This window comes from Schistocerca nitens, chromosome 2 (assembly GCF_023898315.1).
Source record: "Schistocerca nitens isolate TAMUIC-IGC-003100 chromosome 2, iqSchNite1.1, whole genome shotgun sequence".
NCBI lineage: Eukaryota > Metazoa > Arthropoda > Insecta > Orthoptera > Acrididae > Schistocerca > Schistocerca nitens.
The window spans coordinates 574,052,358-574,074,869 of NC_064615.1; the positions used below are offsets into that span (position 1 = coordinate 574,052,358).

Sequence of the window (22,512 nt, forward strand, 5' to 3'; positions counted from 1 at the left end):
TCTCCTTTATACACTCCTGGAAATTGAAATAAGAACACCGTGAATTCATTGTCCCAGGAAGGGGAAACTTTATTGACACATTCCTGGGGTCAGATACATCACATGATCACACTGACAGAACCACAGGCACATAGACACAGGCAACAGAGCATGCACAATGTCGGCACTAGTACAGTGTATATCCACCTTTCGCAGCAATGCAGGCTGCTATTCTCCCATGGAGACGATCGTAGAGATGCTGGATGTAGTCCTGTGGAACGGCTTGCCATGCCATTTCCACCTGGCGCCTCAGTTGGACCAGCGTTCGTGCTGGACGTGCAGACCGCGTGAGACGACACTTCATCCAGTCCCAAACATGCTCAATGGGGGACAGATCCGGAGATCTTGCTGGCCAGGGTAGCTGACTTACACCTTCTAGAGCACGTTGGGTGGCACGGGATACATGCGGACGTGCATTGTCCTGTTGGAACAGCAAGTTCCCTTGCCGGTCTAGGAATGGTAGAACGATGGGTTCGATGACGGTTTGGATGTACCGTGCACTATTCAGTGTCCCCTCGACGATCACCAGTGGTGTACGGCCAGTGTAGGAGATCGCTCCCCACACCATGATGCCGGGTGTTGGCCCTGTGTGCCTCGGTCGTATGCAGTCCTGATTGTGGCGCTCACCTGCACGGCGCCAAACACGCATACGACCGTCATTGGCACCAAGGCAGAAGCGACTCTCATCGCTGAAGACGACACGTCTCCATTCGTCCCTCCATTCACGCCTGTCGCGACACCACTGGAGGCGGGCTGCACGATGTTGGGGCATGAGCGGAAGGCGGCCTAACGGTGTGCGGGACCGTAGCCCAGCTTCATGGAGACGGTTGCGAATGGTCCTCGCCAATACCCCAGGAGCAACAGTGTCCCTAATTTGCTGGGAAGTGGCGGTGCGGTCCCCTACGGCACTGCGTAGGATCCTACGGTCTTGGCGTGCATCCGTGCGTCGCTGCGGTCCGGTCCCAGGTCGACGGGCACGTGCACCTTCCGCCGACCACTGGCGACAACATCGATGTACTGTGGAGACCTCACGCCCCACGTGTTGAGCAATTCGGCGGTACGTCCACCCGGCCTCCCGCATGCCCACTATATGCCCTCGCTCAAAGTCCGTCAACTGCACATACGGTTCACGTCCACGCTGTCGCGGCATGATACCAGTGTTAAAGACTGCGATGGAGCTCCGAATGCCATGGCAAACTGGCTGACACTGACGGCGGCGGTGCACAAATGCTGCGCAGCTAGCGCCATTCGACGGCCAACACCGCGGTTCCTGGTGTGTCCGCTGTGCCGTGCGTGTGATCATTGCTTGTACAGCCCTCTTGCAGTGTCCGGAGCAAGTATGGTGGGTGTGACACACCGGTGTCAATGTGTTCTTTTTTCCATTTCCAGGAGTGTAGATGAGCTACACTTTCCTAAGACTCGGCCAATGAACCGAAGTTGACCATTTGCCTTCCCCATTACAATCCTTACATTCTCACGCTGTATCATATTACTTTGCAACACCGTGTGTCAAGTAATACATTACTAATGCTGTATTCAAACATTAGAGAATTGTCTCCCCTACTCATCTGCATTGCCTTACATCTTTCTACATTTAGAGCTAGCCAACTAGACATTTTGTCTAAGTCATCTTGCATCCTGCTATAGTCACTCAATGAAGAAACCTTCCTGTACACCTCAATATCATCAGAAAACAGCTTCAGATTGTTGCTCTCCCTGTTCATCACATCATTTATGTACAAAGTGAATAATAGCAGCCTTAACATACTTCTCTGGGGTGCTTCTGATGATAACCTTGTTTCTGATGAACACTGACAATTTATTGGGTTCTACTATGTAACATATATTGTGCCACTCACATATCTGGTAGCCTAACTCATATGCTCAGACCTTAGCAACAGTCTGCAGTACTGCCCCGTGTCAAACACTTTTGGAAAATCTAGGAATATAGAATCTGCCTGTTGTTGTTCATCCATGATTCACAGGACAGCTTGAGAGAAGGGCAAGTTGAGTTTCACATTACCTCTAAATTTGTGGACAAAAGTTTCCTGTCTCAAGGAAATGTACGGGGCAGGAGGGAGGAGGGGGGGGTGGGGGAGGGGGAGATTCACTATGTGACGTCATTGCGGTCTTCAGTCCAAAGACGGGCTTGATGCTGCTCTCCATGCCACTCTATCCTATGCAAGACTCTTCATCTTTGAATAACTACTGCAACTTACACCCTTTTTAATCTGCTAACTGAATTCACCTCTTCGTCTCCCTCTACAATTTTTACCCCCCCCCCCCCCCCACACACACACACACTTCCCCACAATATTAAATATTAAACTGCTGATCCCTTGATGTCTCGGAATGTGTCCTATCAGCCGATCCCTTCTTCTAGTCTAGTTGTGCCACAAATTTATTTTCTCCCCAATTATATTCAGTTATATGATCTATCTATCTAATGCTCAGCATTCTTCTGTAACATCACATTTCAAAAGCTTCTATTCTCTTCATGTCTAAACTGTTTATTGACCTTGTTTCACTTCCATACATGGCTACATTCCATACGAATACTTCTGGAAAAGACGTCCTAACATTTAAATCTATATACAATGTTAACAAATTTCTCTTATTCATATACGCTTTTCTTCCAATTGCCATTCTGCATTTCATATCCTCTATACTTTAGTTATCATCATTTATTTTGCTGCCAAATAACAAAACTCATCTACTACTTGTAAGTGTCTCATTTCCTAATCTAATTCCCTCTACACCACCTGATTTAATTCCATTACAGTCCATTATCATTGTTTTGGAATGCAACACTTTTTTTCTTGGCCCATTTCAGTTGAAAAGATGCAGAATTTGTTGTGGGACATTGTCGAGTATCCCTGCTTTAGTCCTTATAGTTTCACAAGTTCCGATAGGTGGCGGCGCTGTACATAGCGTTCAAAATGGCACCTGTAACATAGGTACATTTCAAGCAGAGATCTGTCATGAGTTTCTTTTGGTAGAAAATCCAAGCATTGGCAGGTATTCATAGACACTTGTACAATGCCTATAGAGACCTGGCAGTGGTCAAAAGCACAGTGCATCATTGGGCGAGACATCTGTCATCACTGCAACAAGCTTGACCAAACCTCTCCAATCTCATGCATGCCAGCTGACCTGTGCTCCCCCAGGAATGTGAAGAAACGACTTCAGCGTGTTCATCACTACAAATATACAAATGAGCTCCGCCTTCTCCATGATAACACAAGGCCTCACAGAAGTCTGCACACTTGATAGGAGCTACAAAAAGCTCCATTGGACTGTTCTTCCTCATACGTCTTACAACCTGGATAACACACCTTGTGATTTCCATCTGTTTGGCACAATGAAGAGTGCACTCCACAGGAAGCAGTACATGGATGATTGGGAGGTTATCCATCCAACAAGACATTGACTCCATTGTCAAACAGTAGAGGGCTATTGTAATAACTTCAAGTTGAACAAATATATTTCAAGGAAGACGCGATACATGAAAGTCACAGATCAAGTAAACAGAGTAAGATGTGTGTACACTTTGACAATCAAATCATAACTGAGTCCAAGTCTAGCGGCCGCTGGCTGGCTGGCCGCTTAAGTGGCAGTGCTGCTGCATGATTGGCAGACAGCGCCGCATGTAGAAGACGCGCGTAACTGCGCGGTGGCACTTTGAAAGGTTGGCGAGTCACAACACTTTTCCTCCCTTTGAATTTTTTGCACAGGTCTTAATGGAGGTGGCCCGTACATTGCTAGCGTCCATAGGTATTGTTTGACTGGCCGTAAAGTCTCGAGGAGGAGGCTTCCCGTACGGACGGAAGTGTCCCCGATGATAACAGGTCGAGATGACAGGAGATGTGGGGGTCAAATCTGCTGGGGCCCATGCAACAATCTGCCCATTGCGGCAAGTCCGGTTGTTATAACAGGAGACATGGGCGATATGTCCGCGTCCGTAGGAGGAGGAGGCGAGTAGAGTTGCTCCGACAGATGATGGTCATCTGGTTCCTGCATGGGCACGTCTCCTGGTGGTGTCAGTTCTTGTGCTAGCACCGATATGATGGTGAGAGGACTGCGTTGTGAGTGATGAGAGACTCCAGTATCCCGAGTGTCAGGTAGAGCAGAAGGTGGTGTAGCGGCATCACGAACAGGCATTGCTGGCACACGAGGCCACAGCTGGTCCGAATGACGCACTGCAACACCCGTGTCCGTCTGGATTTCATACAGGCGTTGGCCACGGTGTCATAAGATGCGGCCAGGACTCCATTTTGGCTGCCTGCCATATCCCCGTACCCATACAAGGTCATCGGCCGTGAACTGGCCAAGTTAAGGCACCCGCGGCCGTGAGGTGGAAGGCCGCAGAAGATAAAGTAGTGTGCGGGGCTGTCGGCCATGTAAGAGCTCAGCCGGGCTGTGGTCGCCCATGGGGGTGAAATGGTAAGAAGCCAGAAATTGGAGAAGCGCGTCATCAGCAGCAGAAGAACTCAGGAGTTTCCTCATCTAAGCCTTAAATGTGCGGACCAGTCATTCAGCCTCACCGTTTGACTGTGGATGGAACGGAGGGGCCGTGACATGCATGACGCCATGACTGGCACAAAAATCCGCAAAATCGGAAGAGGCAAATTGTGGACCATTATCAGTAACAAGAGTAGAGGGAAGGTCTTCCAAGGAGAAAATGTGAGCTAAAGCATTGGTGGTTGCCGCGGTGGTAGGCGACGTGCAGCGGACAATGAAAGAAAAGTTAGAGTAGGCGTCAATAATTTGAAGCCAATAAGTACCTAAAAAAGGTCCCACAAAGGCAGCATGAATATGCTCCCAGGGCTTCTCAGGCGAAGGCCACGGTGACAAAGATGACTTCGGGGCAGTGGCCTGTGATGCACAAGGGGCACAGGCAGCGACAGTGTGTGCGATTTCAGAGTCGATGCCGGGCCAGGACACACGACAGCGCACTAGAGATTTTGTGCGAGAGACACCCCAATGCCCTTGGTGAAGGAGGCACAAGACCGAAGCACACAAAGACGCAGGTACCACAACATGCGGTGAAGCATTTTCGGTGGTAAGGAAGATAACACCATCCCTAGCCGTGAGGCGGTAACGTAAAGCATAGTAGTTCTGCAACGGATCAGAAGTCTTAGTGGATGGACGATCTGGCCAACCCTTCTGAATACAGCTTAAAACCCGGGAAAGGGTAGGGTCACAACCCTCGGCAGCCGCCAGCCAGTCCCCGGTGATGGGGAACCCATCCACAACCCGCTGCTCAGCAACATCCAGGTGGAAACACAAAAGTTTGTCCCTATCGAATGCCAGATCAGGACCCATGGGAAGGTGAGACAGTGCATCAGCATTTGCATATTAAGCCGTCGGTCAGAAATGAATCTCATAATTGAAATGAGACAAGTAAAGAGCCCAACGCTGGAGGCGGTGTGCAGCCTTGTCGGGAAGTCACGTTGATGGATGAAACAAGGAAACAAGTGGTTTGTGGTCCGTAACAAGATGAAATTTGGATCCATAGAGAAAAACACCAAACTTATGAAGAGCATAAATAATGGCCAAAGCTTCTTTTTCAATTTGAGAATACTTTTGTTGCGCATCTGTGAGAGTTTTGGAGGCATAAGCAATGGGTTGTTCAGAACTGTGAGAAAAATGGTGCGCAAGGACTGCACCGACCCCGTATTGAGAGACGTCCGTGGCAAGAACGAGATGTTGGTCAGGCACGGGGCCTGTTTCAGCATAGTCTTCAATTTCTGGAAAGGCGCATCACATGACACGGACCAGTGAAAAGGCACGTTTTTATGCAACAGGCGATGCAATGGCTGAGCCACCGAAGCAGCAGACAGTAAAAACTTGTGATAGTATACTATTTTCCCCAAGAAGGCCTGCAGTTCCTTAACAGATGTAGGGCGAGGAAGGGCATCGATCGCAGCGACAGTTTGCTGAAGCAGACAAATACCATCCCGAGAGAGTTGAAACCCCAAGTACGTGACAGATGCTTGAAAAAATTTTGATTTCTGAAGATTACACTTAAGACCGGCAGTCTGTAAGACATGAAAAAGTGTGCGGAGATTTTGAAGATGTTCGTCAGTGGTGGAGCCAGTGACAACAATGTCGTCCTGGTAATTTATACAACCAGGGACAGTGAGAAATAATTGTTCCAAGAATCGCTGAAAGAGAGCAGGGGCGCTGGCAACCCCAAATGGCAATCGTTGGTATTAATAGAGGCCGAAAGGCGTGTTAAGGACCAGAGTGCCAGGAAGCAGCGTCGAGAGGAAGTTGATGATAAGCTTCTGACAGGTCAAGTTTAGAAAAATACTGGCCTCCAGCAAGTTTAGTGAACAATTCTTCAGGTCGAGGCATAGGGTAAGTGTCGATAAGGCATTGAGCATTTACAGTGGCTATGAAATCGCTACAGAGACGAATATCACCATTTGGCTTAGCAACGACAACGACAGGAGAGGACCACTCACTGGCAGTGACAGGAAGCAAGACCCCTGAAGCAGTGAGACGATCCAGCTGGCGTTTTACCTGATCACGAAGGGCCACAGGAATGAGTCGAGCCCGAAAAAACTTAGGCCGAGCAATGGGTTTGAGCGTGATATGAGCTTCAAAGTAATTTGCATGGCCTAACCCAGGAGAAAAAAGGGACGAAAATGTCGTCGACAAGGAATCCAGTTGAGCATAAGGAATAGCATCAGAGACGATATTGGCAGAGTCATCCATGGAGAATCCAAAAACGCGAAAGTCATCGAAACCAAAAAGATTCGCCGCATTACTATGGTTGACCACAAATATGGGAACAGTACGAACGACAGATTTGTAAAATACCGCAGCATCAAATTGTCCCAAGAGAGAAATCTTCTGTTTATTGTAAGTCCGTAATTGCCTAGTGACAGGTGACAGGATTGGAGAACTCAACTGAAGATAGGTCTGAGAATTGATGATAGTGGTAGCAGAACCAGTATCCACCTGCATGCAAACATCTCGAACAAGTATCTGAACAGTGAGGAATAACTTCCCTGAAAGGGAAGAAGTGCAATTAACAGACAACATGCAATCAGAATCAGCGTCATGTTCATGAACATCATGTATGCAGTCGGATTTGCAAACGAATGACACATGACCCTTCTTTTTTTGCATTTGTGACACACGGCCCAACGTTGTGGACAATCTTCTCATGAACGTTTCGTAAAAAACCGCAGACATGAAGGAAGTTGCCGTGGGTTTTGTTGCAGTTTCTGAGAGGTTTGTTTACGGTTAGGCCAAGGCTGCGCTTGGGAGCGTACTGCGGCCACGTTGGCTAGCGGGGACATGCCACACGCTTCGTCAACATCGCACAGAGGTCGTATTTCCCCAACGTCGCCCCTTGCCTCTATTTGCGCTCCAGCAGCGCGAGAAATTTCAAAAGACTGAGCGATGGATAGGACTTCATCTAGAGTCAGATTTGCCAACTGAAGGGCAAGTTGCCTAACTTCTTTGTTGGGCGCCGGTCGGATAATAGCATCCCGTACCATGGAATCGGAGTAGGATTCTTTGCGAACTTCAGTAACAAATTGACACTTTCTACTGAGGCCGTGAAGTTCAGCAGCCCAGCGTGATAGGATTGATTCGGTTGTTTTTGACAACGATAAAAGGCAACACAAGAGGCTACCACGTGTGTCTGCTTTTGAAAATAGACAGACAGAAGTGAGCACATTTCAGCAAAGGACAAAGATGTAGGATCTTTCAAAGGAGCCAATTTCGACAACAACCGATACATTTGAGGTGAAATCCATGAAAGGAACAGAGGCTTACATGTTTGTTTGTCCGCGACATGAAATGCTAAGAAGTGCTGTCGAAGACGTTTTTCGTAATCAGACCAGTCTTCCGCCGTCTTGTCGTAAGGAGGAAAAGCAGGTAGAGACGACGACAAGAGACACTCCGCATTTGATGCCACGACGAAATCACGAATCGCATTTGTGAGAAGCGTTTGCTGTTCTATGAGACCTTGCAATAGTTGCTCTAAAGTAGCCATGGAAACATGTGGGTCAATGATGGAAAAGAAAAATCCCATCCTCGTCAGCAATTGTAATAACTTCAAGCTGAACAAATATATTTCAAGGAAGACGCGATACATGAAAGTCACAGATCAAGTAAAAAGTAAGACATGTGTACACTTTAACAGTCAAATCATAACTGACTCCAAGTCTAGCAGCCGCTGGCTGGCTGGCCGCTTAGGTGGCGCTGTTGCTGCATGACTGGCAGACAGCGCCGCATGTAGAGGACGCGCGTAACTGTGCGGCGGCACTTTGAAAGATCGGCGAGTCACAACAGCTACCATGTGGGCATACATGCCCTCCCAGTAAGGTGGCTTAAAGCTATCAGACTTATTGGAGGTTAAGTTGAAAAATAGGGTTAGAGTTGGGAATAACGTGGTGTATTGGAATCCTGAGAAAAAAAAATTGCTTTCAGAAAAAAGTATGTTTGATTACTTATTGAATGCCCCTTTTATTCCATTCAAACTCAGAATGGTTTTAAGAATTCTACAGCAAATTTATGATGAAGATATTTATCTGTAATTATGTGAATCCATTCTTTTACCTTTCTTATACGCAGGAGTCACCAGTGTTTTTTTCCCCAGTCACTTGGGACTTTGCCCTGGGTGAGGGATTCATGATAAAAATGCAACTTAACTAAGGGTTCAATAATGCAGAGAACTCCCTGTAAAACCTAACTAGGATTCCATATGGATGCTACTACATTGCTAATCATCTATCTATCTCCCTAAAATTCATTAGAAAACCACAATAAAAATAGTTACTAACCTAAGAGTGATGTCTTGTTACCAATGACCTCATTATTTTGTCCCCCCCCCCCCTTGTGACAAAAATCACAAAAGCATTTTAAATGCATTTATCAGTTCTGATGAGTCTGCGCTCATCATCAGACTGCCTAAATGCACGAGCTACAAGTGGTGACATAAGGTGCCCATTGCTGTAAGAGAAGTAATGTAATGGCTCAAACACTGACAGCCAGGAGCACAGCCCAGCAATTACTGGCCAATGTGCTGCCAGCTCAGCAGCATCAACAGACACAGCTTCTGCAGCCAGTGCTTTCATGTGAGGGACAACACGTGGAATTGTGTCTCACGACTGACCGTCCTTCTGATTACGCCACACCAGGCCATCGACCCTGCTCCAGATGGTTTACATGGCCTCAATACAGGGTACCTTCCGCAATTGTTAGCACGTGTAAATGGGATTTAAACCACTAGGACCAGCCGATCAGGAGGTGGTCACAGTTGGGCTGTCTGATGATACATGATGTGTGTTGGTCATTCTGCATCTATGACACTTCCTATGCTGGGCCATCAAACAAAGACTGCTGCCTGGGTGACCAACTTGGGCACAAGGGTGTCACCTCAGCACCATGCCACTACCCCACAGTGATCTGCTGCCATCCGCCAACGTGCTGTTGTAGCCATGGTGCTGCTACTGTCCGTGGGAAATGCCTGCATTGGCACACCTGTACCAGTGTGCAGAGGTGCAAGGATCACCTCCTGTCATCTGTGGTCTGTCTGTTTTAGATGTGCTGAACCATGTCTGTTCATATTTATCAATAAAATGTTCTATCAATTGATTGGCTGCTTTCTTCAGCCGCTCCATCGCCAACCTCCAGTGGGAAACCACTCACCCAGTCCTACCCTGCAGTAAACTGCTATAATATTGGTGTCAGAATACTTTCCAGCTGGAAATGGTCACACAACACAGCATTGAAGGGAAGGAAGTGCAACTGCAGTGGTACTCAGCTCAAGTTTTCAAGTAAGTGCCGGCAAGTGGTGTTTTATTTTGGGCCTATCTCATTGTGGTTGTCCTTTCCTTTGTATTTTGCATATACTATACATAGTGGTGGTAGTCCTGAACAAAATGGCTGTCCCTGAGAAAGCAACAACCCAGAAGACAATTCAGCATATATTAAATGATGTAATTTAGGTTAGAGCTGACAATGAAGTTGTGTGTAGAAAAGTGAATCATTTGAAGAATGAAAGATGTGAAGGGTCATATTCAGGCATGTTTTCACTTATCCTTGATGCTAGTATGGCTGCATTGGTGGCTGGTCCCTTTTGGACACTTCCATTATCATCAGATGCCTTTCGGTCTGAAAAACGCACCAGCGACTTTAAAATGCTTATGAGACAGAGTTCTGCAAGGCCTGAAACCAAAACAATGCCTAGTATATCCAGATGATATAATAGTTACTCCAAGGACATCAGGGAGCACATGGTGCATCTGAAGGAAGTATTTGAATGGCTGCGTGTAACTTCGTATTGCAGGGAAACTACTATTTAGGTCACATTATTGGCAGGGCAGGGTATGTACCAATCCACAGCTTGTGCGAGCAGAAAAAGATTTTCCAATGCCCAGCACAGTAAAAGAAGTACATGGGTGTGCAAATTTCTATAGAAAATACATTCCAAACTTTGGAGAGGTAGCAAGATCCCTTAGGCATTTGTTTAAAAGAAAAAGAGCTGTAAAATTTAGCTGGATTCAGAGCTGTCAAGAAGCATTTGAATGGTTAAATGGATTACCAACCATGAGCCCTGTTCTGATATTTCTAGACTATCAACAACAGTTCATCTTGTCCTGTGACTCGAGCAACCATGCCCTTGGTTCTATCCCGAACCAAGTGGTGCATGGGAAGGAACACCTCATAGCCAATGCTTCCAGGTAACTGAATTAAACAGGAAAAAGAGCTGTTCAATTTCAGAAAAGGAAATGCTGGCATTAATTTTTGGTATCACATATTTTCTAGGCTATCTTTATGTGAGGCATTTTAATATCACACTACACTGAAATGGCTTCTAAAATTACAGGATCCAACCAGTAGGGTAACCTGCTGGACCTTAAGGCTTAGCGAATTTGATTTTGAGGTAGCACATCATTCAGGAAAGTCTCATGGTAACGCTAACAGAATAAGTTGCAAAGTACACACCATAGAATGCCCCAGAATAAGCACAGAAGGGTAGCACAGAACTCAGGTTGCAAACACCAATTGTCAACAATACAAAAAAAAAAAAAAAAACATGCAAACTTCAGCTCTGATGATGATGGAGTGCTTTACAAGCAAACACAATTTAGCTGCCATATTATTGTGCCAGTCTGTTAAGGGGACAAAGCATTGAAAGAAGCCCTCGATTCCATCTTAGCTGGGCACATCAGATGATGAGCCATGGTAGCCACAGGGAAAACAATATGTCAAGTGCTACGTAAAGAACTGCATCCCTTATGCTCAAAGAGCTGATCTGAGTCCTCAGCAAAGACTCCTGTAAAGACTGTGTGAGGCATAGAAACCATTTCAATTAATCAGCCTCAAACTACTTGGCCCTTTTGTACAAACATCAGTGGCAAATCAATATGAACTAACCCTAACTGATCACATTTCACATTACTTGGCCATGATCACCATACCAAACCAACAAGTACACACAGTGGCTCACGTTTTCATTAACTGTTGGCTACTGAAATCCGGCACACCAAAAACAATAATAACTGACCAAGGCATGAACTTTACGTCTGAACTGTTTAAGCCGCTATGTTGATATTGCACATTAAGAAGTTGTAACTAGCACCCTTCAACCACAAGCGAACAGAGGAACAAAGAGTATGCATAGGACTTTGAGCAGAATTCTAAGTTATTTTGTGAACAGTAGCCACGATATTTGGGACACCCTTTTACAGTATGTTTTGAGTGCGTACAATTCAAAAATCCATGTCAGCATTGGTCTTCCAACCAACAAGGCTGTTTTTAACATAAAAATTCCCTCACCTTTTTAATTATGTCAACCCACTCCATGGCGTCCTCTTGGGTAAAATATTCCGGAGGTAAAATAGTCCCCCATTCGGATCTCCGGGCGGGGACTACTCAAGAGGACGTCGTTATCAGGAGAAAGAAAACTGGCATTCTACGGATCGGAGCGTGGAATGTCAGATCCCTTAATCGGGCAGGTAGGTTAGAAAATTTAAAAAGGGAAATGGATAGGTTAAAGTTAGATATAGTGGGAATTAGTGAAGTTCGGTGGCAGGAGGAACAAGACTTTTGGTCAGGTGATTACAGGGTTATAAATACAAAATCAAATAGGGGTAATGCAGGAGTAGGTTTAATAATGAATAAAAAAATAGGAGTGCGGGTTAGATACTACAAACAGCATAGTGAACGCATTATTGTGGCCAAGATAGACACAAAGCCCATGCCTACTACAGTAGTACAAGTTTATATGCCAACTAGCTCTGCAGATGATGAAGAAATTGATGAAATGTATGACGAGATAAAAGAAATTATTCAGGTAGTGAAGGGAGACGAAAATTTAATAGTCATGGGTGACTGGAATTCGTCAGTAGGAAAAGGGAGAGAAGGAAACATAGTAGGTGAATATGGATTGGGGGCAAGGAATGAAAGAGGAAGCCGCCTTGTAGAATTTTGCACAGAGCATAACTTAATCATAGCTAACACTTGGTTCAAGAATCATAAAAGAAGGTTGTATACCTGGAAGAATCCTGGAGATACTAAAAGGTATCAGATAGATTATATAATGGTAAGACAGAGATTTAGGAACCAGGTTTTAAATTGTAAGACATTTCCAGGGGCAGATGTGGATTCTGACCACAATCTATTGGTTATGAACTGCAGATTGAAACTGAAGAAACTGCAAAAAGGTGGGAATTTAAGGAGATGGGACCTGGATAAACTGAAAGAACCAGAGGTTGTAGAGAGTTTCAGGGAGAGCATAAGGGAACAATTGACAGGAATGGGGGAAAGAAATACAGTAGAAGAAGAATGGGTAGCTCTGAGGGATGAAGTAGTGAAGGCAGCAGAGGATCAAGTAGGTAAAAAAGGATGAGGGCTAGTAGAAACCCTTGGGTAACAGAAGAAATATTGAATTTAATTGATGAAAGGAGAAAGTATAAAAATGCAGTAAATGAAGCATGCAAAAAGGAATACAAACGTCTCAAAAATGAGATCGACAGGAAGTGCAAAATGGCTAAGCAGGGATGGCTAGAGGACAAATGTAAGGATGTAGAGGCTTGTCTCACTAGGGGTAAGATAGATACTGCCTACAGGAAAATTAAAGAGACCTTTGGAGAGAAGAGAACCACTTGTATGAATATCAAGAGCTCAGATGGAAACCCAGTTCTAAGCAAAGAAGGGAAGGCAGAAAGGTGGAAGGAGTATATAGAGGGTTTATACAAGGGCGATGTACTTGAGGACAATATTATGGAAATGGAAGAGGATGTAGATGAAGATGAAATGGGAGATAAGATACTGCGTGAAGAGTTTGACAGAGCACTGAAAGACCTGAGTCGAAACAAGGCCCCGGGAGTAGACAACATTCCATTAGAACTACTGATGGCCTTGGGAGAGCCAGTCATGACAAAACTCTACCATCTGGTGAGCAAGATGTATGAGACAGGCGAAATACCCTCAGACTTCAAGAAGAATATAATAATTCCAATCCCAAAGAAAGCAGGTGTTGACAGATGTGAAAATTACCAAACTATCAGTTTTATAAGTCACAGCTGCAAAATACTAACGCGAATTCTTTACAGACGAATGGAAAACCTGGTAGAAGCGGACCTCGGGGAAGATCAGTTTGGATTCCGTTGAAATGTTGGAACACGTGAGGCAATACTAACCTTACGACTTATCTTAGAAGAAAGATTAAGAAAAGGCAAACCTACGTTTCTAGCATTTGTAGACTTAGAGAAAGCTTTTGACAACGTTAACTGGAATACTCTCTTTCAAATTCTGAAGGTGGCAGGGGTAAAATACAGTGAGCAAAAGGCTATTTACAATTTGTACAGAAACCAGATGGCAGTTATAAGAGTCGAGGGGCATGAAAGGGAAGCAGTGGTTGGGAAAGGAGTGAGACAGGGTTGTAGCCTCTCCCCGATGTTATTCAATCTGTATATTGAGCAAGCAGTAAAGGAAACAAAAGAAAAATTCGGAGTAGGTATTAAAATTCATGGAGAAGAAGTAAAAACTTTGAGGTTCGTCGATGACATTGTAATTCTGTCAGAGACAGCAAAGGACTTGGAAGAGCAGTTGAACGGGATGGACAGTGTCTTGAAAGGAGGATATAAGATGAACATCAACAAAAGCAAAACGAGGATAATGGAATGTAGTCAAATTAAATCGGGTGATGCTGAGGGGATTAGATTAGGAAATGAGACACTAAAGTAGTAAAGGAGTTTTGCTATTTAGGGAGCAAAATAACTGATGATGGTCGAAGTAGAGATGATATAAAATGTAGACTGGCAATGGCAAGGAAATCGTTTCTGAAGAAGAGAAATTTGTTAACATCGATTATAGATTTAAGTGTCAGGAAGTCGTTTCTGAAAGTATTTGTATGGAGTGTAGCCATGTATGGAAGTGAAACATGGACGATAACCAGTTTGGACAAGAAGAGAATAGAAGCTTTCGAAATGTGGTGCTACAGAAGAATGCTGAAGATAAGGTGGGTAGATCACGTAACTAATGAGGAGGTATTGAATAGGATTGGGGAGAAGAGACGTTTGTGGCACAACTTGACTGAAGAAGGGATCCGTTGGTAGGACATGTTTTGAGGCATCAAGGGATCACAAATTTAGCATTGGAGGGCAGTGTGGAGGGTAAAAATCATAGATACAATAGCAATACATAGATACAAATAGCAAAACTCCTTTACTACTTTAGTGTCTCATTTCCTAATCTAATCCCCTCAGCATCAAATCATCAATACACTAAGCAGATTCAGAAGGATGTAGGTTGCAGTAGGTACTGGGAGATGAAGAAGCTTGCACAGGATAGAGTAGCATGGAGAGCTGCATCAAACCAGTCTCAGGACTGAAGACCACAACAACAACAACAACAACAACAACCCACTCCAGGAGTGGATGTATCCTCTGCTTGAGACTTTCCCAAAAGCCTAAAAGTGATGTGGCATCAGGTGAAAGAAATGAACACAAAGGCTCTAAAAAGATGGGAAAATACACAATAAAAAAAGTGAAATTATCACTCCGGGCAGTGGGTTATGTTAGCAACCCCCGTTGTGAAGAGGAAAATGAAGTTCATTCCGCGATACCAGGAATCCTATTAAGTATTCGAAACAACATCCTCAGTTAATGTTAAAATACAACTCCCAACTTGAACTGTGTTAGTCCAAATGAGTAGAATCCATCCATTTCACAAAGAATCGGAAGCACTGCCTCAATTGATGGTAGCTCCTTCCAAATGGGGAAGGGAATTGAGTAAAGAATGCAGGTGAAAAAAAGACATAAATAAGCCAGTGATGGAGAGTATACCTGAGATTGTTCCAACACAATCCGTAAATCTTAAAACAATGTGGTGGTTTCACAAGTTGACTGTTTGTAATTTCTTATCAGTTATGTATTATGGTTATGTTTATGTGATGTTATCTCTATGAAAAATGTTCATGAGGAACACTTGTATACAGTTAATAGGATAGAGAACTGTTAATAGAGCACTAGTGTATCTAATTCAATTTGATTGTTTTGTTTTGTATGCAGTTCACATGGAAGTAGATATGCAGGCAGAATGTGAGTTGGTAGTGAGTGAGTATATATGTGACACACAGTGGCTTGTAACTTTAAGGTTGAATATCCTTTATAAAGGAAGTTTCCTAGATTATTTCAGTCATTTTGCGTGATGAGGTATTTAAGGAAATACTACTCTCCTCCTTGGTGTCACTGCAGTGCTGAGACATGCAAGTCACTGTTTGCCCAACAAAGTGAACAAATACGGCACCTGAGTCATGCGAATATACTCTGTCTTGCTCTGAGAAGCCTGCAACTAATTTCCCCAGGGAGCTCATTACAAGTGAAACTGAATTTTTCCAGAAGATTGTGTCACACTGACTGTACTCATTATCAAAACCAGCAGTAGGCATTGCCACCTGCCATGACCAAGGACATTTCGGCAGCACTCAGTACATAAAACTACAAAGTCAGGGATCGCTAATGAATGGTATGCAATGTGATATTTGAGGTCCCACTTTCTGGTTATCTGCCACCATTACCAGAACCACAAGTCTAAACAGCAGCTAATTGTTGATTTACCAACTGACCTACCTATTGAAATCCTGCCCAAGGAAAACCAGACTTTCCTGAATGCCATGCTAGATCCAGCTCTTCTGACTACCCTGGACCAAATGGCAGTAGCACAAAATGAACATGTGATGATGGAACATCTACTTGATCATGTAAGAAAACAATGTAACAAACAACAAAACCAACTCATAACCATAGGGACTAGCACATCAGATATTTATGTAATTTTCAGCATGATAAGTATCGTGTACTGCCATCTCAGATGTAAAGCTGCTCAATATTTACCCCTTACCTCCCTTCAGCCTGCGGGTCCACAACAGTCACTGGCAAAGATGTGACTCAACCACAGAGAACAATAATAAATTGTGGAGAAAAAACCAAAGTGAGGTGCATACACTCAGTGCCAAAGGATGGTAGAGGTGAGATACTATATTTAGTGTAAAATAAAACAAAAAGGAGGACATGCCAAAGTCTTATTCATATGATGAAGAAACAATGATAGATGAGGAAGTGTCTCTTTTACTGTCAGACCAATAAACCAGGAATACAGAGGACTGGATTAATCTAAGAAGGGAGGAAATGTAACAGATCAAACATAGACAGCAAGGACTGCAGCCCAGCAACCAAAAGCCAGGCCACAGTTACTGACCAATGCTCTGCCAGCTCAGCAGCATCAGCAGACACAGCTTCTACAGCCGGTGCTTTCACATGTTGGACATCACACAGACTCCTGTCACACGGTTAACCAACCTACTGATTACGCTCCACCAGGCCATCGACCCTGCTCTAAATGTTTCGACATGGCCTTGATACAAGGGGGCTTCCTCACCTGTCAGTATGTGAAAACAGAATACAAACCACCATGATCAACCCATCAGAAAATTGTCCCAGCTGGGCTGTTTGAGGATGCACAGCCTGTGATGGTCACAGCTGCATCAATGACACTGCCACTGCCAGGCCGTGACTACTTCTTTAGTGTCCAATATGGACACAGTGACATCACATCATTGCCAAAACGCTACCCTGCAGTCGTCAGCTGCCATCAGCATGCTATGGTAGCTGGGCTGTACGCTGCAATCCATGGGAAATGCCTGCATCGGCACACCCATACCAGTGTGCAGGGGTGCAAATATCACCTGCAATCTTTCTGTTTCAGAAGTCTGTTCATGTTCATCAATAGTGTTCTATCAACTTATTGGTTGCCTTCTTTGCCCACTCCACCACCAACCTCCAGCAGAAAACCAATTGCCCACTCCTATCTTGCAGTAAATGTTGTTACAGTAGATTAGTACAAAAATAATGTTGTCCTTCAGTTTTTATCCAGAATGAAGAACAGGAATTCTAATGTTAATGCTTCTCCAGTATGTCAGGGTTGTGTCCATAAACTATACTTTAGTTACCAATGACACTCTTCAAAAGACAGAATGAAAGCTGGTCGTAAAACAGTTCCACAACATCCACGCTTATAAGCATGTCAGCATGGAGCAAGTAAGCATGAACTTTGCCACAATCCTCCCTGTTTCGTTTTTTTACCAACAAAATTTGTTAACTTCAGATTTTACAGGGCTTATAAGATGATAATCATCTTTCATTGGTGTTTTGTCATTTTACACACTTACACCAGTCATAAATTCAAACTTAACTTTGGTAAGCACAAGTTTTAAAATTTCATACGCTTCCTTAACTAACTTTATGTATCTTGTAGAAAAGAGGGAAGTAATAGAAATGGGAGAAAATAAGTAGAATCAATTACATTTTAAATGCAAGTTCACATTATACAAAAATAATTTACATGTAACATTTAATGAATGAGGAGCTTGCTGTCTACTGTGTTCAAAAATGAATAAAGAAATGTATATTACTGGCAACTCCCTCCATGAGCTGTCTAAGGATACTGAACATAAAACTGAGTGTTCTCTTAACACAAGAACTGAGACTTAATGTTATAACATTAATCCTGTGAATGGTGTATCGCAAAAGCATTAGCCTCTTTTAAAAGTAATTTTTTAATGTGTATCAAACAATGGAAAATCCAGGATGGAATGTAACAATACCAGAGAAGGAAAGTTGCTACTCACCATATAGTGGAGATGCTGAGTCACGGTATGCGAAATAAAAAGATTCACACAATTAAAGCTTTCGGCCATTAACCTTCCGTCGGGCGTGGCTGTTCAAATTGATACACCTTGAAGTTTACTGTAAATTATTTGTCAACGAGTGGCAGCACTGATGCCTACTCACTAGTAGCTAGCCTTTTCCGAACGCTTGTCATTCTTGTGTGCTTCAGTGTCGATACGACTGCTCTGTTGTCGATATATGTGCTGATTGATCAGTTTGATACACTGCGCCCGTTCGTGTTGCATTTCAACAATTCATTTCTTTAGTTATCAACATAACTTAGTAAGTAGTACAATGTTAATATACAATGTGTAATGCACTTATTTTCTTTTTGGACTTTAATCGTCAGTTAAGAATGTTTGAGTATCAGGTATCAAATTGATACACTGCGCCTGACTGCGTTATTTTATAGGAATTTTATCATTTTAGGTGTGAGACACTTGATCATGGCAGGCTACAGTAAGACGTACAACCTCCTTGACCCAAATCATGTTGCAGAAATACAAAAAATGTTGTCCGAAGAGGATAATGATGAAGTTCAAGAGGATTTTGAAGATGAAGTAGACACAGATTGTGATGACGCAGTTGAAGTTCCGCAGGAAGATTCAGAAACAGAGGAAAACGACAGTGAAAACGACGAGGAAGTACTTGCAGAAAGCCAGCATTATTATACTGGAAGGGACAAAATGGAACATAGTTCCACCATCGCAGAGAGTACGTTTCAGGGCCCACAATATTACTCAAAAGTTACCTGGTCCTATAGGTGCGGCGAAAGCATTGAGAACGCCTTTCCAATGTTGGAATTGCCTCATAGATGACGACATTTTGCCGATTATAGCTCTGTGTACCAATCAGTACATTGAGAGCATCAAAGCTTCTTTTCAGCGAGAGAGAGACGTAAAACCTATAGATATTATTGAATTAAAAGCTTTCATTGGTCTTCTGTTTTTGGCTGGTGTTAACAAAAGTAACAGACAAAGCTTAGAAGATCTGTGGGGAAGTGATGGGGATGGAATTGAAAAATTTCGTCTCGTTATGAACATAAAACGTTTCAAATTCATCATGCGGTGCCATAGATTTGACAATCGTGTGGCTCGCGATGAAAGGAGAAAATTAGACAAGATAACAGCGATTCGGGAAATATTTTCTCTATTTGTACAGAATTGCCAGAAATCATACACCCTCGGAGAAAACGTTACAGTAGATGAGAAACTTGAAGGATTCCATCGAAGGTGCAGTTTTCGCCAATACATACCTAGCAAACCAAACAAATATGGAATTAAGATATATGCTCTTGTGGATTCCCAAGTATTTTATCTCTATAATCTGGAAATATACACTGGGCTGCAGCCAGAAGTATTGTACCACGTTAGCAATAAACCTTCAGATGTTGTTCTGCGACTATGTGAACCAATTTATCAGTCAGGTCGAAATGTGACAGCAGACAATTGGTTTACTAGTATTGGTTTGATAGAAGAGCAAAGAAGAAAAAATCTTTCTTTTGTTGGGACGTTGAAGAAAAACAAGTGTGAGATTCCTCAGGAGTTTGCTACCAGTAAAGGCAGGGCTGTCCATAGTTCACTTTTTGGCTTCAAGAAAGGCTGTACTCTAGTTTCCTACATTCCTAAAAAAGGGAAGTGTGTTATCTTGGCATCAAGTTTGTATGAAGATAATTCAGTAGATGCTGACACTGGAAATAAACAGAAGCCATCCATTGTAACATTTTACAATAGCACCAGAGGTGGAGTCGACACTACAGATAAGTTGACCGCTTTATACAATGTAGCAAGAAATGTGTGCCATTGGCCCATGGTCATATTTTTTGCAATGATCAATATGAGTGGAATCAATTCACAAGTAATTTACTATGGCAACAACGAGAATTTTATCTGAAGAAAAGGATCCCTGAAGCAACTCTCACATGCGTTAGTTCTACCTCACTTGGTTCATAGATGCTTGGACACCTCAGGAATTCACAGAGATCTTCAACTGCGGCTACAACAATATAGGCCAACGTGTGAAGAAAAAGCAGAAGACCCAAGCAGAAACGAAGAACAAGGGACTGGGATCAAGAGGAAAAGGTGTAATACCTGCACAGAAAAAAAAGACTGACAAAATATTGTTGCAAAATGTGTCAGAAGCCTATCTGTTTGATACACATTGAACCTTTTTGCTCTGAATGCGGAAAATTTCCGTATTTGTTACCACAGTCTAAAGTGACGATGAAACAAATGAATAAGTTGTAATATCATTGTTGTTCTGCTCCAGTGTCATAATAGCCTTTCTGTAAAGATAATTGTCATTTGTAATGTGTTTTATTAGTGAAATATAATAAAGAAGCAAATGAAAAAGTGAAGTTTTTATCATTTGTTACTAAAGCCCAACATTGACGATAAGAAATCTGAATGATGAATATTTCTACTGCAGTTGTGCTCGTATGTCATCTTTGTCTTTCTTTAAATGTATTTGGCACTTATAATATGTTTTGTGAACAGAATTTAATAAATGATCACGTGAATAAACGGTGTGATCAATTTGATACACCGCGCCCGATCTCGCTGCGACAAACACCGCGCCCGACAGAAGGTTAAGGCCTTTGTCACCAGTAGACACACATACGCACACATGCGCGCGCGCACACACACACACACACACCACACACACACACACACACACACACACAACTTGAACACACATCAGCAGTCTCAGAGAGCTGAGACCACACTTCGAACAGCAGCACCAGTGCATGATGGGAGTGGCGACTGGGTGGGGGTAAGGAGAAGGCTGGGGTGGGGAGGGGGAGGGATAGTATGGTGGAAGTGGCGGACAGTCAAGTGTTGCAGTTTAGATGGAGAGCAGGAGGGAAGGTGCGGAGGGGGGAGGGGGTAAGTAGTGGAAAGGAGAGAAATACAAGAAATTAAAAGACTGGGTGTGGCGGTGAAATGACGGCTGTGTAGTGCTGCATTAGGAACAGAGAGGGGCTGGATGGGTGAGGACAGTGACTAACGCAGGTTGAGGCCAGGAGGGTTATGGGAACTGCGCAATTCAGAAAAGCTGGGATGTGTATGATGTGTTGATATGGAAGAGCAGTTTCACATGGTATTTGTTTGAATTTTGTTTAATATTTACCTGCATAGTTGAGACAATATGAGGAAACATTTTCCATAGCTTGTGTATTTAGTAAAGAGAATTAGCTAACTAGTATTGCCATAGCCAGTATCAACTGATTTATGAGGAACATCATAATACTTACTTGTTCAAGAAATCTACAAATGTTTCAGCAGCTTTCTTGACAATCTTGTCTTCTAGACTAACCTCTTGCCAGTCAAGACATGCACACCAATGAGCCTCTACATAGGCATCAGAACATGTCCGTTCCAAGGGAATCTTTAAACATGAAACAATTAATTAATTTCAAGTATAATGATACACTACAAAATATAGGCACTTGTTTAAAATTATTAGACCAGAATTCAAGTCAAAACAGTTCTACCGAGTTTTAACAAATACCATTTACTAACAACTTTCTAAATTTGCAATCAGAAATTTTTTCCACAAAAACTACACAAAGGAATGCAGCAAAACCTTATGCTAATGGCAAATGCTGCAGAAGAGAAGACTTTTCACAAAAAACTCATGTCATGCATAGAATGTGGACAATTAACTACAGTCTGAAAGGTTGAAAGGAAATGATAAGGTATGTAATAGAGCACAATGATAAACGGTGGTTTAGCCATCATAGAGTACAAATGAGGAACACATACAAAAATACAACAGTAGAAAATGTTAATGAAGTAGAGTCTTCCATATGATAAAACAATGAGCATGATGATACAGATTTGTATGATATTTGCATGGTAGGAGCAGAAGGCTCATTACCAGGTGCAGCAGACAAAACTTGATAGTAAAGATGATTTATTTTAACTGACATAGGAGACAAAATTGCTTACATTTCCACCGACAGTTTTTGGGGGTTCTGCAATCTTACTATCTATTCTTTTCCTCATTTTGTGTTGTAGTTCTAGTTCTAATATGCAAATCATGAGTCTCAAATTATGATATGTCTGCATTTCTATGTTGTTATCAGTTATATTATAAACTTTAAAACATTATCCAAAATAAAAAGCGTAACACTTGCATTGAATAAGTTTAGGAAACCACAGAAAACCTAAATGGAGAAGACCCAAATCGAAGTCCACTGCTTTTTTTCCTCTTTTTTCTCACTCTCGAACAGTGAGGAATAAATTTAACGTAAGACATGTTGTGTAACAAA

At 43.1% G+C, this 22,512-nt stretch overlaps 1 protein-coding gene across 3 annotated transcripts in view; it reads right to left on the reverse strand.

Annotated features, from left to right (window-relative positions):
- The window catches only part of LOC126236620 (uncharacterized), a 274,946-nt gene that overhangs the window by 12,300 nt on the left and 240,134 nt on the right, over window positions 1-22,512 (reverse strand). For all 3 annotated transcript variants that reach the window (XM_049946061.1, XM_049946062.1, XM_049946060.1), the window contains exon 11: window positions 21,493-21,626. In XM_049946061.1, coding sequence (XP_049802018.1) covers window positions 21,493-21,626 — 134 coding nt within the window. The remainder of the gene's footprint in view (window positions 1-21,492; window positions 21,627-22,512) is intronic.